Genomic DNA, 19,036 nt, shown 5'->3' with positions numbered 1-19,036 from the left:
GTATGATAATGATTTTATCATGTAATACGATACCTAGACAACAAATGGATAGAGATTTGTAGTCTAGTCGACAAGTTGAAAATGGAACAAAATAGAGATACTACTCCTAAAATTATGTGCGATAGCTCATTGGATCCGGAATGACGTCTAGAAAAATGTGCTAAAAGCGTGTATTAGCACATAAAAAATTGCAAAAGTTATAGACCATTAAAGATGAAAAAATAATGGCATTTAGTTTTTTGCCAATATTTAATAAACTATTAATATTTAAGAAATTTCAAATAAAGATTCTGAAAGAAGAGGAAATTTCTAATAAAAAACTCCTGACTCCCAGAACTCTATCTCCATTATTTATAATGTTAATTTAACGCTGAAAATAGGTCTGCGGGTGACATTTTTAGGATTCGCGCGTGGCGTCAAAAGCGACTACGGCACATTAATTAATTTATTTAAGGTATTGAATATTTTTTTTAAATTTGAAAAAATTATGGTGTGTTCTGAACACTATAATTAATTTATTCCCGTTGAAAATTTTACTTAAAGTTAATTTTTCAACAAGTTAAATAATTGTTAACTAACGAAATTTTCTCGAACGACCGTCTTAATTGTAAGTGAAAAAAAAATGTTTAAATAATGGTCGTAAAAATATTTCGCTTCGTAGAGCCTTTCTTACATACATACTTAACAAGATCGTGCCATAAAAGTTAAAAAAATATTTATACTTTGTTTATAACAATTTTTTTACTTAAACAAAAACTTAAAAATCCAGGTAATGATGTTAAAAAAAAAATTTTTTTTCTCAATCATCATATAATCGTTTTTTTATTAATACAAGATATTTATTGATTTGCAAAAAAAAAAATTCCCGCCATTTGTTAAAAATTTTTTTTTTAACAAATTGATTAAATCAATATTTTTTAAAAAAAATTTAACACAACTTTATTACATTAAAATTTTTATGATTTTTAAAAAAAAAAATTTTCCTTAATAACAATTTTTAATTGTTTATAATCGTTTTTTTTAATTTTCTATTGTTTAAATAATTAGTTAAGAAATTTTTTTTTCCGAAAAATCATAATTGACAGTCTTCTATAAAGTAACAGAAAAAAAATTTTTTTTATCAACAATTCTATTGTTTATTAACTTACCAATTTGTTATAAACAAATATTCAACTTTTGTTTATTTTTTTTCTAAAATTTCTAAAATTAACAAAAACAACCATAATATAACAAAGTATAGAAAAAAAATTTTTTTAATTTTAAATAAAAGTAATATTCATGATAATCAAAAAATTTACAAAAATTTTAAAAAAATTAACTTTAAGTAAAATTTTCAACGGGAATAAATTAATTATAGTGTTCAGAACACACCATAATTTTTTCAAATTTAAAAAAAAATATTCAATACCTTAAATAAATTAATTAATGTGCCGTAGTCGCTTTTGACGCCACGCGCGAATCCTAAAAATGTCACCCGCAGACCTATTTTTAGCGTTAAATTAACATTATAAATAATAGAGATAGAGTTCTGGGAGTCAGGAGTTTTTTGTTGGAAATTTCCTCTTCTTTCAGAATCTTTATTTGAAATTTCTTAAATATTAATAGTTTATTAAATATTGGCAAAAAACTAAATGCCATTATTTTTTCATCTTTAATGGTCTATAACTTTTGCAATTTTTTATGTGCTAATACACGCTTTTAGCACATTTTTCTAGACGTCATTCCGGATCCAATGAGCTATCGCACATAATTTTAGGAGTAGTATCTCTATTTTGTTCCATTTTCAACTTGTCGACTAGACTATTGCAAGCCTTTTCTGTTGACAGGTGATTGACATCAGTTTGATTTTTTTAAAGTATTTTATAAGGTATTCTTTAGCAAGTAACCTTTGTGCCTGGTATACGCTGCTTGAGTCTAAGCCTGTTTCCTCGCTATGTTTTTTATTCACTGACACTTAAAATCTGATAGTGGGGTTTGAACGCGCAGCCATAAAGTTGAGAATGACGTGATATAACGCAATTCGAAGTATCCCTTGAATAACAGTTGATTGCACATGGATTTAAATTATGGTTCAATAATTTACCGATAGCTCATCATTATGCTTTGAGAGCTGTTCATGGACTGGTATTCCGATATTAAGTAGTTTCAGCTATTATAACATGAATTTGATTCGGTTTAATGCTAATGAATATGTTATACGACGAATGCAGGTTTAAGCTTTACATCAAATCAAATTAATTTATAAATATAAAAAAAAATACTACTAGTTTCCATCGAGGGCGTAGTCGAGTGTCTTGCTAGTTCTTCTAACATACTGGTCTCACTCTTTTTAGTCGCCAAGTTTTATTTATCATCATATATTTACAGTACACAAGCTTTAATAGGCTTTGTAGGGCTCTGCTGTCAAAGGAAACTCTTGCATAATTTGGTTTGCCGACATTTTAAGTATTATTTTTTAATGATTCATCTATAGAATAGCTTACACACTCCAACGATTAGTTATCTATTATATAAATCTATGAAATTGTCTAAATCATCTTAACGTTTTATTATATAGTTAAATAGTTGAAATTATAAAGGTGGGAACTGACCAATGTTACGAAGTGTAATGTAACATGTAATGTAAAGGTGGGAACTGACCAAAGTTACAATGTGTAATGTAGCATTCGCATCGAGCGTGTAACGCATCGAGCATGTTACGCTGTGTATTAAAATCGGCGTAACATGCTCGTCAAACGTCTGTGCTCCGCTTTCGCCGCCAGTGTTCACGAGATGGCCGACAGCGAGGACGCGTTGGTATCTTTGATTCTACTTAATTATTGTTTCTTCCAAATTAAGAAGAAGAAAAAACGTTACTGGAGATCAAACTTATTTAAAAACAGAGGCATATGTGGTGGTTTGTCATTGATAGCAACTTTGAAAAACCAAATGATTACTGGACAGTATAAAAACTTTGTACGCATGTCTCCGATCGCTTTTGAAGAACTGTTGAATTTATTTGCTCTGGATGAGCTGGGTTCCACAACACTTCCTCTTTTCTTCCATTTTATAGAAAAATACAGAAATTTTTCTTTGTTCCACTCCATGTTTGATTGATTGATCGATTGACGTGTGATTACTTGCGACGCGCGTGCGCTCGGGACGACTTTTGACAAAGAGCGTACTGACCGAACCGCGTAACACTCAAAGGATTCGCCAAAAAACCGACTGCCGGGTGGAGCACTCAAAGCGAGCAACGAGCGGCTCGTTGCTCGCTGGTTTCCCCGTAACACGACGTACTGACTGCACGAATGCTCGCTGTGTAACATTACATTACATGTTACATTACACCTCGTAACGTTGGTCAGTTCCCACCTTAATGTTGTACAGCGAGCATTCGTGCAGTCAGTACGTCGTGTTACGTTGTTTTTTCCCGTAACACGACGTACTGACTGCACGGAATACTCGCTGTGTAACATTACATTACATGTTACATTACACCTCGTAACGTTGGTCAGTTCCCACCTTAAAACAATAGCAACTGAATATCTAAAGAACAATTCTTGTTAAATAAAATTTGTAAGTTAAATGCTTAGACAATGCAATGTCGATGCACCAGTTTCTGTATCTAGTTATAAGGTATGCGGGGTGTCGTGAGGTGCGCGGGCGCAGTGCAAGGTCGACGAACGACTTTCGCACGTTTGAATCGGTCTAACGGAGAGGCTTTGTGTGAATAGATTTTATATATTTGTAAAGGTTAAAGTTGTGAGCTTTGTTTTGTATTTACATATGCATGATCGTGGTTGATTAATCGTTTGTGGGAACGAATTTTGAATTTTGTACTATTGGGTCACAAGTAATCCACTCGTACGCAGCTATAGTACGTTTATGGAAAGGTATAAATGAAAGTATGTTATAAGATACTAAAAGGTTTTTTTAATACAAAGCAGTAGTAGTAGACTATCAGGCAGATATGTGGCTGAGAAACCAGGCAGCAGTGGAGTGTCAAATTCTTAGGGACTTTATTTGCTCAAGCTTGGGTCTGGTGAGATTGGCCTAAAGGTTTAGTTTTTTTCCTTATTTAAAACGGTGCTATTATTGTAGTATTTGTTTGAATAATGGCTACCTACGAGTATATATGTGATTCCAAGAGCGCAATGTTGGCCTAGTGGCTTCAGCGTGCGACTCTCATCCGTGAGGACATACGTTCTATCCCCGGCTGAGAACCAATGGACTTTCTATGTGCGCATTTAACATTTGCTCGAACGGTGAAGGAAAACATCGCGAGGAAACCGGCTTGCCTTACCGATGTCGACGTCGCTGATCACCTACTTGCCTATTAGATTAACAAATAATCATGAAACAGATACAGAAATTTAAAGGCCAGAACTAAAAAAAATGTTGTAGCGCCACTGATTTATTTTTATATAATTCTAAGTTATCTTAAAACTAACTTAGCTTCATTTAGGTTAGGTAGTTAAAAAGTCTATCAAATAGATACTGTTATTAAATCATTCAGCGTTTTATTTGCTAAGTATTGAATCATAGCACCATTTATGACGTGAAGTCATTCATAACGTTTAATCGGAAATAGATACTAATAGCAAATCACTTATAAATAACAATACATATTGTTATTAATACAAGAACCATAGATTTGTCATACTATATTCGATTTCTATTATATTTAATGATTAATTTCATTTCAATGAGTATGATTACTAATAGCTTGTTACAAATCGTCATAAATCTCAAATGAAACTTGGTAAATAAACGCGAATATATTATTTACATAACTCGACGTTTCATACATATTATATTACAAAATCATTCGTACAGTTAAAACAAAATTTATATTATAAGAAATTGCTTTTTTACCAGAGAAAAGACGTTTGTTTATCCACTATGTATACGGAAACCGAACAAGGAGGGTATACATATTTATTCATTAAAAGTGGGGTATTTCGTGATTTAAACCATTAATATAGTAATTTCTCTTAAGGCCGATTTACATTATCTTAGTGTTTAGGAGAGTGCTTTAGTACAACTTGAAAGGCAAGTTCTTTAGCGTAGCGTTTACATGTTTCAACTAAAGTACTATCCAAAAGCACTCTCCTAAACACTAAGATAATGTAAATCGGCCTTTACTTGTAGTGTAAGTATAGAAGTTTTTACTAGTGATTTTGATACTCTTACCAGCTCGAGAGCAGTGTTGGAAGGCTTATGTGTTACTGAGGTTTTGTGGTAATATCTCAGCAGTGCATCAAGGGATCATATGTGTGCAATTGTACGGCAAAGGCAAACAGAGAATACAGTCAGGTTTTAGACACATATCGACGATATATGTCAGGCATAGAATGCTGATCTCTTCCTCGTCTATGAAAATTATGAAACCCACGACGATGTAGGTACCTGCTCGTATTTCATCATGCCTACTGCTGGTAGAGGACAAATCTTTGTTTTTAATTTATCTTATTTTTATTAATTACTTAAGATGTCATGTGGTGGAACATGGTGTTATGGTTGCAGCTCCTTACAAACGTTGGGTAAAACGAAAAACTTGGCGATTAAAACGAGTGGCGGAAAGTTTATTGCCAGTTCTTCTCTTCCGTTCTACGCCCTTGATTTGAGAACTGGCAGTAAATGTAGAACTAAAAGCATTTCATATTGTTTTTTTTGACGTTCATAAGTGTACATGCGTTACCTATATGAATAAATGGACTACTAATGTACTTATAACTGGATTATTATTATTCTACTTTGCAACAAATTCCTCAAATCCGCTTTGCTCATATTGAAGACCAATTAATACCTCCGAGTCATGGCCTCAATGCGTTTATACACTTGAGAGCACGGATTCGAGTGGATGGCTCTTTGCATATTGATTAATCGAATCTTATATCTATTGTGTCCTTTATTCATAAACATAAAGCCTCAGAGCGTTTATGAATACGGTTTGATACAGATTATACTCCCTAGGTGGATTTTTTTGAGTATTTAAAAAAATAAATGCAGCTATGACTCAATGATAATGTAGTATTTTAATGGTTAAAGAGTTTTTTTAAAAGATGAAGGAGGCCCTACGTCGAAGGACCAAAAAAAAAGTAGAAATCATTCATTACTAAGAATTTTTGTGCGCATTTAAGTCTTGGTCAATTGAGAGGGAACTTATGACGTGTGTCACGCAGGCTTTAAACGCTAATCAATGATAACCAATTGTTTTATAAGATAGGAGGACATATGCGCCTACGTAATAGTCATATAATTCACCGAAGCCATTTTAGTGTAAAACCAGCCTTTGACAGAGGAATAAGCTCTCTTTTCAAATAATAAGAGGTCGTATCTCCCAAGGAAGACCTCCATCGGCCTAATTCCTATAAAATAATCATACTAAAGAGACTTAACGTCCTTCAAGAAAAGAGCGTACCAATTCGAAAAAGGCTGGCAAGCCCTTTGGCAATGTGAGTGTCTATGGGCGGCGGTATCACTTAACATCAGGTGAGCCTCCTGCATAAATAAAAAACATCATCAGAATAATGCAGAAAGGGCCACTCGAAGGGTTGATACAACTGGATGATCAGTTAACAGATTGTGGCGTACAAAAAAGTTATAAAATTTTTGAAGTTACAGTTAAAATTGATGAGAGTGAAATTTTACGATACGCGCGCACCGTGACACAAAATTAACAGAATGAAGTTGCCCACGGAAGATGCTACGGCATTTTACATAATTTCAAAACAACTTTCGAATAATAATAGAATTTATGTTACACTTAATGTAATTAATTATTTGCATGCAATAAAAAACTATTTTTAACAATGCCAAAGAAGTATAACTTCTTACGCGCGTACATAAGTACACGCACCCTTTTTTACATTATAAGCGATAAATTTAACGGTTTTCATTTCTGTATCAGCGGTTATTCAGATGTAATTGTGTCATTCGTATTGCGAGTGATGCGTGGGTGGGACCGGGTTCAACGCACAAACCTGGCATGCGGAACTGTGATTTTTGTTCGTCCCATGATATGTTGTCACTGTATTTATAAATATGTAATTTTATTTATTCCTTATGTGTAGCACTTTATATAGACAAATAGATATAACACAATTTATTGCGTAAAATCTTTGGTTATTTTTATCGAGTTTTTAACAATCTATTCAAGCTAAAATAATAAGTTATATATATGAAAAACTATTATTTAGTTTTATTAAACCAATTTTTTGTTTATGAAATAATTTTTCGTTGAAGGAGTTCTACGTGAAAACTTTAAAAGTATGACATAAGTTTCGAATTCATTGCGGTATAAAACTTGAAATTGGATTTGGAGAAAATTCGAAAACAAATGCCTATCGCATTGTTATTGGTTTTGTTTGCAATTGTCAAACTTAAAATACGGTATGACGAAAGAATTGTTATCTCTGCATATCAAAGTGCTAATAGTGAATACTTTAATGTGATTAGTGCCAAAAGATATATAACAAAAATAACATTTATTTTATATTCAAAAAGAAGATGCAATTAAACTGAAGTCATTATTTCTTCATAATTATTATTAAGCGTCGTTTAACTAGTCATAACTGATACGAATCTTATTCTTAGTAGAAGCGGGATTTGTCACCTGTTCTGAAAACACTTTGTTACTCCATAGAATAATAAGACAAGTGAATAAATCGTTGGTCTTTTCAATACAGGAGGTGGTTTGAGGGAAAGAATTACAAAGGAGACTTAGCCTGATTTCCGTTCAATATAATTGTATTGGAATCTGACATACAGGTGTTATACTTCTATTCTAGGATATATAGTAGCCAGTGGCGTAACTATATCATCTGAGGCCCATTGGAAACCTTCTTTTGCGGCAATTCTTTTGATGGGGATTAGTGAAACTGGTCCCTACGCAGTTTAATTTTAATAAACTTCTAGATTTTCAGCGTACTCAATTACACGTTGTATATGTCCCATTAATAGCCATAGGCCTCCTCTCTTAGGCGAGAGCGAATGGTCTGTAGTCCCCACGCTAGTCCAATGCGTATTGGAGAGACTTCGCATTCATCCAAAGAACATAATATCTCTTGAGTCGGGTCCCGTCGCATTTTGCCAGCCCTGCCATATTGTTACGCCACTGATAGTAGCAGAGCCTATATTCTCTCCATACAATTCACGCCCACCTAAATTAGTAATGGCGCGTTTCGTTTGTTTCTGATTGGTCCAAAGACCGACGTGTCGTGTATCTCTGATTGGGCTAGAAATGCGTTTGACCGCAACTGAGATACAAGTTTTATCTTCGCCCGCAAGGTCTGTGTAATAAAATGTTCTATTTGATATATTAAAGTAACAGTGGATTTTACGGTTTTAGGTATTTAATGGCGGATTTATGAGTAATCTTGGCTGGAGCGAACTGGTTTTATGGTTTACATCGTAATACTTCAGTAACTCCGTGTTCTTAGATGTTCATTAGCATGTTTTGATTTATGATGTTAAGATTTTTTAATGATTACATGTTTATAATAAATTGATTGAAGATTATTAGACGATTATAAATAATTACCTTTGGTGCCTTTATATAGAGCCTACCACAAGTTTACGTTGACATTACATCAGATAGAGTTACCTTATTTTATTAATAAAACACTTTATTTATGTCACAATAATACAAAACAGCATAAAAAAAGATAATAAAGAATGTTAAAGGGCAGTCTTACGGCTAAAAGCAGTTTCTTACAGAATAACGGAAATTTGTATTGAATTATTTCATAGCTTTAGATTCATCTAGAAAGTTCGCTGTTAACCACGGGAAATATCGGGACTTATTAATGAATTCATACAAAAATTGGTTACATAACATTTCTTAATTAGTATTAGTTGTGTTAGTTAAAGTTGTAAAAAAAATGAGTTTATTTTAGCGGTCTGGTATTGTATGGCCCCTTTTAGGGTAAATGCCTCCTCCATATTTTTCCATTTCTCTTTCTTTTTTTTCTGTTTTCTCTCAGATCTCAATGTCTTACGTTGCAAATACACATAATTTTAATTATTTTGACGTGGTGCATCTTTATTTTTATTATTGTCATGTTCTTCGTTTTCAATGTAATGGAGGGTTATTACATATTAGTGACTTATTATTTTAAATTAAAAATAAATAATTGTAAATGACTTTCTTCCTACATAGAGGGTTTCTCAACAAAACTTTGTATATACCGTAAAGGTTAGCTAATATTCAGTCAGTACATGAACGATCGTGTATTATCTATGTTAATCGATAACTTCACAATAATATTGATTAAAAAGCACGTTTGTACAAATGCTTACTAAATTTAACGTGGTAATTTTACAAAACGTAATGATCATCGTGTCATTTGTTTAATCACTGTACCAAGTCTTACCTTGAAGCTTAATGAGTCCAATATTGAAACACTTAGCGAAATACTTTGTTATATGGATTTTGGCTTAGTCAAAGTCAAAATAACTTAATTCATACAGGTGAACAAGTACACTTATGTACGTCATAAAAAAAGGGTGCGTGTACTTATGTACGCGCGTAAGTAGTTATACTTCTTTGGCATTATTAAAAATAGTTTTTGATTGCATGCAAATAATTAATTACAATTAAATAATCAAAGACTGGAAAAGGTCATTATAGTCAATAAAGTTCAGTTTACATTTGAAAAATTAAATAAATAAATATTTATTATTATTCTCTTACATTAAGTGTAACATAAATTCAATTATTATTCGAATGTTGTCTTTAAATTATGTCCAATGCCGTAGCATTTTCCGTGGGCAACTTCATTCTGATAATTTTAGGTCACGGTGCGCGCGCATCGTCAAATTTCACTCTTATCAATTTTTCATAACGCGCCTAAAGAAGTTCAAAAAAAGTTAAATTAATTCTTACCTTTTGCTTTGTCTAAAACAAGACAATAAAAATTGATTTTCATTGGTGTTTACAATGTGTTTGTAAATAGGTCGTATTGGACACAAATTCTATGAATTAACAAATATTTGATATGCTATGCATAACCATTTGGGTGCCACTGATTAGATAGCGTTGACAGGACTCATGTTTGCACTTACTTGTGTATACAAAATCAAAGTAAACGAGACACTATATTCCAATTCATATGATTGAAATTTGTACGGGCTTACAAAGGCGAAACATTGTATAAAAATGTTGAAATGGCCTTAGTCGTAATGTTTTTCGTGAAGCTAAACTGGTGATGCTTGTGATATGGGTACTAGGCAACACATATACATACATATTATAGATAGATAGACCTATAAATACATACTTAACCACCCAAGACTTAAACACAACACCAATTGCTCATCACATCTATGTTCGTCTCAGCCGGAGATCGAACCCGGGACCCATGGATTCGCAGTCAGGGGTACTAACCACTAGACCAATGAGTCGTCATGATGTAAACTACAATTAGCACTTGCTTCCCACTGTGAAGGAAAAGTTCGTGTGGAAATGTCTTAAAGCCAAAAATCGATGACATGTATCAAACACAGAGTCTGCTCTGGCTGATCACCAAATAAATAAATGATCGAAGAAACGGATGCAGTCTGAGATCAAGACCCATTAGGGTTGGTGCGCTGGATGATTATTTTAACTACAAAAGTATTATACGAATTTAATTCGACGGTTAATATTCCGCTTGAGTTGTATAAATCGTCTGCCAACATAAACATTGTAAATGTGCATCAGTATGTAATCATAGGTCATGGTTACAAGCAAGGTTATTTTATCTTTAAGCATTTTAAATCTGCAATTTTTTACCGTCTTTAAAACACTGAAAAGGGAGCGTTTATTTATTTCGTAATCCTACAGCTAACATAAATTATATATAATAACAAGCAGTTACACTGAAAATATAGCCAAAGATGGAATACATAATACAATTATAATTATACGTTCAAGTATTACGTAACGAACTTTGGGGGGAGGGGGTCTTTTTGTAAAATGTTACGATGCGGGGCGGGGATTGAATTACGCGTTATTGTTAATATTATTTTCGACTTTCCAGTACTTAACACCACATAATGGTAACTTTTAGGTATAAAGAGTCACTAAGTGATCACGAAACATTTTACTATACTTGGGTACAGAAAAACGTTACTGCGCGATACATGGGGGGGGGGTCAATAATCTCCAAAAATTGCGTGACGTAATACTTGAACGCTCCCAAAGGTATTTTTTTTTTGGCTTGATCTGTGTCAATCTCAGCTTCACAAAGGTTTTTCCAACTACTTGATAATTTTCAGAATAATATTAACTAATCTTTTATAACGCTACTGCTTCTAAGTGCGTTGGTCTTTTTAATTTTCTTGTTATGTTGCCATTTTAAACATCTTGAAGATCATTTATGTTTAGTCGAAGATAATAAATCTTTAACTGTCAATCTATAGTATTAGTCGGAAGATTCGTAAGGACGTCTATAAGTATATCTATATCTCATTGTTCATGTATTCTATTTCTTAAGCACGAGGTAGATAGTATGTTAAATCGATACACAATATTGATTTGATAAGGATGCTAGCATTGATACGTTTTCAATCCCATTTGCGAGTAATCCCAAATGGATAATTCGGTTTGTACTGGTGCAATTCCATCGGACAGCTCTGATAAACCGAAATACTGTGGTCCGGACTCACTCGGCTTTTAGCCAAACTTTAACAAGTTTATTTAACTGCTTAGTTTAGTTTTATCATTTGGATTGTTAACGTCGTGGATTTAACTTTTACATTGGATTGCGGATATAATATATTCGCTTGGATAGCAGTATTATTAGTAGACATAATTTTGTGTTTCTTCCTCTTCTGAAAGTAACGAAAACTTTATAATATTAGTTAAGCCATTAACTTTTCGAAGCTCCGAGCTGAACTACGGAACTTGATATCTTAAGTTTTACTAAGAGTTTTTTTACGCCGGCATTTTCTCTCGGCCTACATCCTCTGTCTTCTTTGAGTACGGATGTCTACTGAGACAAATTAATGGACGTGAAATAAGTGATACCTGTATATTTTATTCCATAATTAACAAGGTCATAGAACATTACTCTCTTGTAATCGTGTATCTACGATTCGGTCTCCTTCAAGTACTTAGTTATTGTAACAAGATATTGTAGCAAAATACCACATTTTAGGAGATTATATTGTTTGCTAAAATGTAGTAGCATTTTGATTATCAGCATATGCCAATGCACTTAAGGCTGCCTACGCACTGGCGACCATGGTCGCCGCGACCTGGCCGCGGCGGCCAGTGAATTCTGAACTTTATATGGCCATCGCTATAGCCCCTACGCACTTAGCGGCCAGCGACCAGCGGCCACCGTTGGCCGCGGCGTCTAATTTGATGCCACGCGATGCCGTCCGCATGTCGCGCTTGCCTACGCACCGGCGACCAGGGCCGCGGCGGCCTGGCCGCGTCTATGGTCGCCAGTGCGTAGGCTGCCTTACATTACTAACGACATACTATATGTGAACGACTATAGTGAACGACAAAGAGCCGAATAATAATCAGATTTAAAAAGGCATGTTTAGCCCCTCTTGAACTGAGACAGAGATACAGTGCAAAAGGAATGGCTAAAGAAAACGCTGTTTATTTGTAAAAAGTATTAAAAAGAATGTATATTAGATTAGTTTTTTGATAATTCCTAAAAATACATTATAATCAGTACAATTTATTAAGTATTTTATCGCAGTGATAGTAAAGAAATGTATACTATTGATACTATGTGTTGATAGCGAATGGATAATTCATTTATTTATCTAATCTAGTTATGTTTGGGTTCATATCCCGAATAAGGCCGTAAAAATAAACGACGATGTGCAATGAGACAAACACCCAAATGTCTGCACTATGCCATGGTGAATAATAAAAAAAGTGCGTGCATACAAAGTACACATGTAAGAAGTGAAACTTCTTTAGCAAACGAATTTTTAACTCTTGTTCATATTTATACAAATCTAAAACTTAAGATTTCCGTGACTTAGAGAGAGGGAAAAAGGAAGATATGTTAGGAATTTAATGAATTTAATTGTCATTAAAATATTAAGTGTCGAAATTTAATACAAATTATAAATTTAATTTTTTATTTATTTTTTCGATATTAAAAACACGTGGCATTTTAATTTACAATTCGTCATTTGAGATTTCAATAAATTATTTTGTATAAGATAACAATACTAATATTTCAAAAAGTCTCTTAACGAAATTTTAATTTTAAAAATATAATTTCTATAAGGTAATTCGCCCTTCTCACTATCTTTCAATCGGTGCACATCTTCGTGACGTTCCGTAAAAATTACACTCATGCCCCTAAAGAAGTTTCACTTCAAAAATAATACACAAGGGAGTTAGAAAAGAAGCCATATCTGTTTAATACATATGTAAACAGAGGTTTTAACAAAACAATGCAGAGACAAAGATGTTGATTTAGCTGCCCACACACTTGAATAAACTATTCCTTACGTATGCAGTTATGCACCAAAGAATGTTTCATCTATTGGCTTAAACAACCTGCATTAAATTATACAATGCAAAATATATTTGAATAGTTAGAGCGTTTTAAATAACAATAACAATTTCTTTAAAAAATAAGGGACCAAAAGTTGTTCATCTTCAGTTAGACTACTATAAAAATACTTAAATTGCTTTAAGGATATACAATTTAATTTTTAGGATTTACAACCACAAAAGTTGAATAACGCCGAAACGATTTAAACAGATATTTAACTTTATAATAAACTAGCGGATCCGACAGACGTTGTTCGGTACACGTCTTACATATAAAAATATATCTTATAATGTAGATCATTCTTGACTGCACTTGAACACAAAAAAAAACATCGAAATCTCTTCAGCCGTTTAGGAGTTTGATTACGAACACTTGCACAGAAGATTTTTATATACCAGATGTTTATTTGCTGTATAGATAAAGAACCTAGATACCGACTGCAGCGCCTCTGCTGGGTTGATTATTGAAATCTAAACCATCCAGGGCACCACCCAACGGCATTCAAAAAAATTCATTCAAATCGGTCCAGCCTTTTAAGAGCAGTTCAGTGACATACACACTGTATGTGTATACACTATTTAAATCTTAACACTGTCACATAAAGTCTGATGCAGTACATATGGAGGCTCCAACATATAATGTTTAATTTTACAAGTAGGTCGACATATAGTATACAGAGGGACTAGAGTTTATATGATAACAACTTCCTTCCGCATTAAATTAGTGTCATAATAATATTATAAATGCAAGTTTTCCTGCAATTACCATAAAATAATAGTCGTATAAATGCAAACTGTATATATAGAAGGAAGTTACTTCGTAGATAGCATTTCCGTACTTTAATTTTCCATGTAATCATCTAGAGAAGTGCACCTTAATTGATATTAGAATTTTCTCTTGCACTCAAGTGTAGTTGAGTATTACTAGGACGTGATCACGTTTCGTTTTTATGGGACGGTATTGTTTACACTTTGTTCCTGTCTAGTAACTGAATATGTTTATTTTTCATTATTTATTTAGAATTTTGATAATTTCTGATGCTTATGTTGTCCGATATTTTTAAAAATAGCTTTTGTCCATGAGCAGGATGGTTATAATCTATTTTTACACGCTTTATATTAGCTTCACCTGTAGATATGTATGTATGTATGTATGTATGTATGTATGTAACCGACTCCTTCGGACTCGATTTTGACCCACTTTAAACGGACAGATTTAATTCAAATTTTGCTTTTTTTTGGGTTGCTCTATAGAATATTGCACAGAGCGCCCCACGCTTTTTCACAATAATACCAGTATTTTTTGTTCATTACCATTTTCAGCCTAAATTAGGAATTATTTTTCACTTTTTAGTTTGATGTGCTTTAAAAGCGTGTTTTTTAGTTTTTTTAAACTATTATTTATTATATTATATTCTTAAAGAGAATTGTTTACAATTTGTACACATGAAACATGGCCTTTTGTGTTTCTGATGGGGATATTTCTTAAATTTTATCTCGATTATTTTCCATGACACATTGGCAAAAAAATCCATTAAACAATAGACTATGTCGTAGTTCAAACACTAGGCAGATATAGGCACATAAATATGTATTTATATAAAACTTCTTTAAATGATATAAACGCGAATTGATTACATTATTTATATAACTGTGAAGGGTATCGAGAGACTGAAGATTGACAGTCTGTTGCTGACTGCAATTGCTGAACAGCGTTTGAACCGGGATTATTTCTATTATTAATAAATTAGCATTAATATACGTTAAAGATTGTATTATGTAGTATTAGGAAACAGACATCCCCAAAGTAGAAACAGAACAAAGTCAAAGATATTGGATGTATTCTAACAGTTTCACAGAAACAAAACAAATAATTATATAGAATGACATAACAGCGGCGAGTTGACAATATAACTAGATTAAACGTAAGACGAAATAATTATAATAAGGAAATTTCTAAATTTACTCCCATTTTTTTTATGGTTGTACAGTTCACACCAATTGACCTAGTCCCATGCTAAGCTGGTGAAGCTTGTGTTATGGGTACTAGGCAACGGATATACATATTATAGATAGATAGACATATAAATACATATTTCAACACCCAAGACCTAAGCACAACACCAAATGCTCATCACATCGATGTCTTTGTCTCAGCCGGGGATCGAACCCGGGACCCATGGATTCGCAGTCAGGGGTACTAACCACTAGACCAATGAGTCGTCTAAACAACAAGTGAGGAAAGGATAACAATTATTTTAGTTTATTACGTGTACTAAAGTGTTATCAAACGGCTGATTTGCTACGTGTAATGATGAGGTTAACGGGTTGGTTATGAAACCGTTGCTATTTTTAGATTGCAATAGACGAATGCGTGAAAAACTACGCAATGTCAATTACATAATGGTTCACTTAGGACATTTGCATTTTGTTTTCCATCCTTTTTTTAACTTCGTCTGGCATTTCACAACACAGAGCTTTAAAGCACTTTCTGATGCGCAACATCTCTTTGTTAAACCAGCTGCCAGTAGATATATTTCCGAACCGAAATTTTAGATCAGTCTTACATCAGTTAGTACAAAAGTGTTAGTAAGTTAGTAGAAAGGGATACGATGTGGACAGGTAATGTTTGTACAGTAGAGATTTAAAGAAGGATAGAAAAGGAGCTAAGCGAATAAGGACAGGAAGTGAAGTTACGTAACGAAATTTTTGGAGATTATTGACCCCCCCATGTAAGTCGCCGTAACGATTGATTTTCAGTACCCAAGTACAGTACCGTACCCAAGTATAGTAAAATGTTTCGTAACCACCTAGTGACTCTTTAGTTACTATGATGTGGTGTAAGTCGAAAAAAATATTAACAATAACGCGTAATTTAATCCCCGCCCCGCAGCGTAACGTTTTACAAAAGTAAACCCCCCCCCCCCCCCCTCACTACTGATGCTTTAAAGGATTCGCCAAGAAAGAAACTTTATTCAAACATACCCGCTTGTACGATTTCCTCCTGTATAAAGTATAAAGATTTGATATATGGAATTTCTTAGTCATTAGATGTCAATTGTAAGTGTCGTGATATAGGTTTGATACACTCCTATATTCAATTTTCCATAATAAATTTAATTATCACTCTATCATGGCGCAATCATACCTGTTTTATTCGCACCGACATGTTACAAATACATACTAAATAGTTGATTTAGATTACTTTTAAATAAATTTTTATTAAATAATTTATGTTCCACTATTGTTGTTGTAATTTGTAATATGTTTGTAAACATAATATTAATTTTCTTTCTCTTTCTTCACAGGCGTGACAATGCGAGAAAAAAGGGGAGGCGCTATGAGCAAAATGCAAAAGCTCAGAAAGCGCTTGTCCCTAAGCTTCGGTAGATTATGTAAGTATCTTTAGCTTTATCTCAATTTCGGAATGTTGGACCTGCCATTGACACTTTTAACTAAAAAGTTGCCCACTGTGTAACCCAGCGTAAACCAGCTTTTTAAAAATAAACTCTAAGTCTATAAAGCGTTTTTGTATTTTTATATTAGCAAACATGACTTAAACAAACATTTTTACAACTATATTTTGTTTTAAATAACGTTTATTATTGTTAAAACGTTCCTCAAGTGAGAGTTGAGCTAACAAAAATTATATATAAAAACAAACAATAACACTAAAAATATAGCCAAAGATGAAATACATAATATAAACATTTAACTAAGTACTGAATATACATAATTGTATTAGGTACTTAGTTGTGTGATATTTACGTGAAGGTGTGTATGAGGGGTATACTCATAATGCAGGTGATTTTGCGTTATGAATATTCTGACTACTCCTTTTAACCATATTTCAAGATAGCTTGAAACAAGTCAAAGCTTAAATATTGGTCATTGTATGTCCCGGCTGCGCGATGCAAAACTGAGTTTTTTGCATAGTTAGTGTTTGTGAATTACATGAAACAAAACACTATAAAAGGTAGACTGAAGTTAGTACAGAATTTGTTTTCATGGATTCTTTTTATATGGAAAAACGTCGTTACCATGGTAACATACATGGTACTAATATTTAAATCTATTATTCTTTTGTTTCAATTCCTATAATCATTTTTTGACAATGCTCAAGACGACTTGACATTTGAAATACGGGTATTTGTAATAAACGGAAATAATAGTTGAAGTATACCATAAAATGTGGAAGCTAAAAGCCCTAATTCGAATCAAAAGACAGTGGAATTGGCTTAATATATCAAATGCTTAATTGGAGGTTGTAATCGTACATTAACCTAATTAAGGGATGAACGGCTGACGTAATAAAAGCTTGGAAATTACGAAAATTAATGAAACCATTAGTATGAACGTAAACGGATATAATGAATATCCGTTTATGTTCATTCATAATGAATATTATTGTAATAAATTAACGATTCGGTACTTTCGGAACTTTCAGCGAATACAAAAAAATATTTTATTAGTTTAAAAATAGTTTTTAATTTAAAACCTACTTTACTCTAGTTGCATAGTTTATAAATAATAATAAAAACCAATAAATTTTAAAGCATTCGGAACTGAATTGTCGTTGTTTCCCTAGAAATGACTAAAAGCGGATTGAAAACACTTGCATCGATGTGGTGCCGATGAAACTTGGACTTATTTTATATAAATTATATATTAGACTGATTCAAAAAAAAAAAAAAAGAAAAATTTTTTTTTTTCAATGCATTTTAAATGGGAAATGGGACCCTCCCATGCGCCAGCTCAAGTTTCAAGATATCAAGCTCATTTTTTAGAAGGTTTTTTTTGTCTAACAAAGAAGCTTTTTAGATATATTTACTCAAAAGTAAAAAAAAATATTTTATTTTGAATCAGTCTATTATATATATGCAGGATAGCTTCTTTACGTGAATAAGATGTGTATTAGATAAAATAATAAAATAAATAATTGGGCTTTAGGGAGTTCGTCGTTAAATCAAGGAACATTACACGAAGTTTACTCTATAGAAATAACGACATAACAGGGCAGTTGGACTCAATGAAATTAACTTAATATCCGGTATTCATGTCACTACAGAATTTCACTTTATCCGTATAGTTGTATCAATCAATATCTAATCAAGGATACGCAGCTGCGGTTCACCTATAACCCTGATACACAACACGCCTTCAATAATCTATCAATTTATATGATATCCATAATGAGTTTGTGGTTAAGTCCTCTAGGTATAATACTTATTGGTTCCTAGAGAAGCTATTGGGTAGATATAATCTATGGAGAAATAACTAGGAAATACATGTCTGATGGGACGGGACATTTAAAGTTTTGGAAATAATTATTGTTAATGGAATGCCTGGGAAACATGGGTTGTACAAGTTTTAAAACCTGAAAGTATTGTGCGAATGCGCATTAATAAATGCGATGCGCATTGATTCAACCAATATGTGGCTCGGTTGTCGAAGTATTACTGAGTTTGAGAAAGAGAGTTAGTGTTCTTTAAGAAAGAGCGTCCCCTTTTAGGCAACTAGCGAACCTCCTGGCAATGT

The 19,036-nt window shown here is 33.0% G+C and overlaps 1 protein-coding gene across 3 annotated transcripts in view; it reads left to right on the top strand.

Annotated features, from left to right (window-relative positions):
- The window catches only part of LOC125057045 (cyclin-dependent kinase 14), a 99,452-nt gene that overhangs the window by 22,031 nt on the left and 58,385 nt on the right, over positions 1-19,036 (top strand). For all 3 annotated transcript variants that reach the window (XM_047660472.1, XM_047660474.1, XM_047660473.1), the window contains exon 2: positions 16,807-16,893. In XM_047660472.1, coding sequence (XP_047516428.1) covers positions 16,807-16,893 — 87 coding nt within the window. The remainder of the gene's footprint in view (positions 1-16,806; positions 16,894-19,036) is intronic.

This window comes from Pieris napi, chromosome 16 (assembly GCF_905475465.1).
Source record: "Pieris napi chromosome 16, ilPieNapi1.2, whole genome shotgun sequence".
NCBI lineage: Eukaryota > Metazoa > Arthropoda > Insecta > Lepidoptera > Pieridae > Pieris > Pieris napi.
Note: the sequence above shows the minus strand (reverse complement) of the source record. Positions and strands in the feature narration are given on the sequence as shown.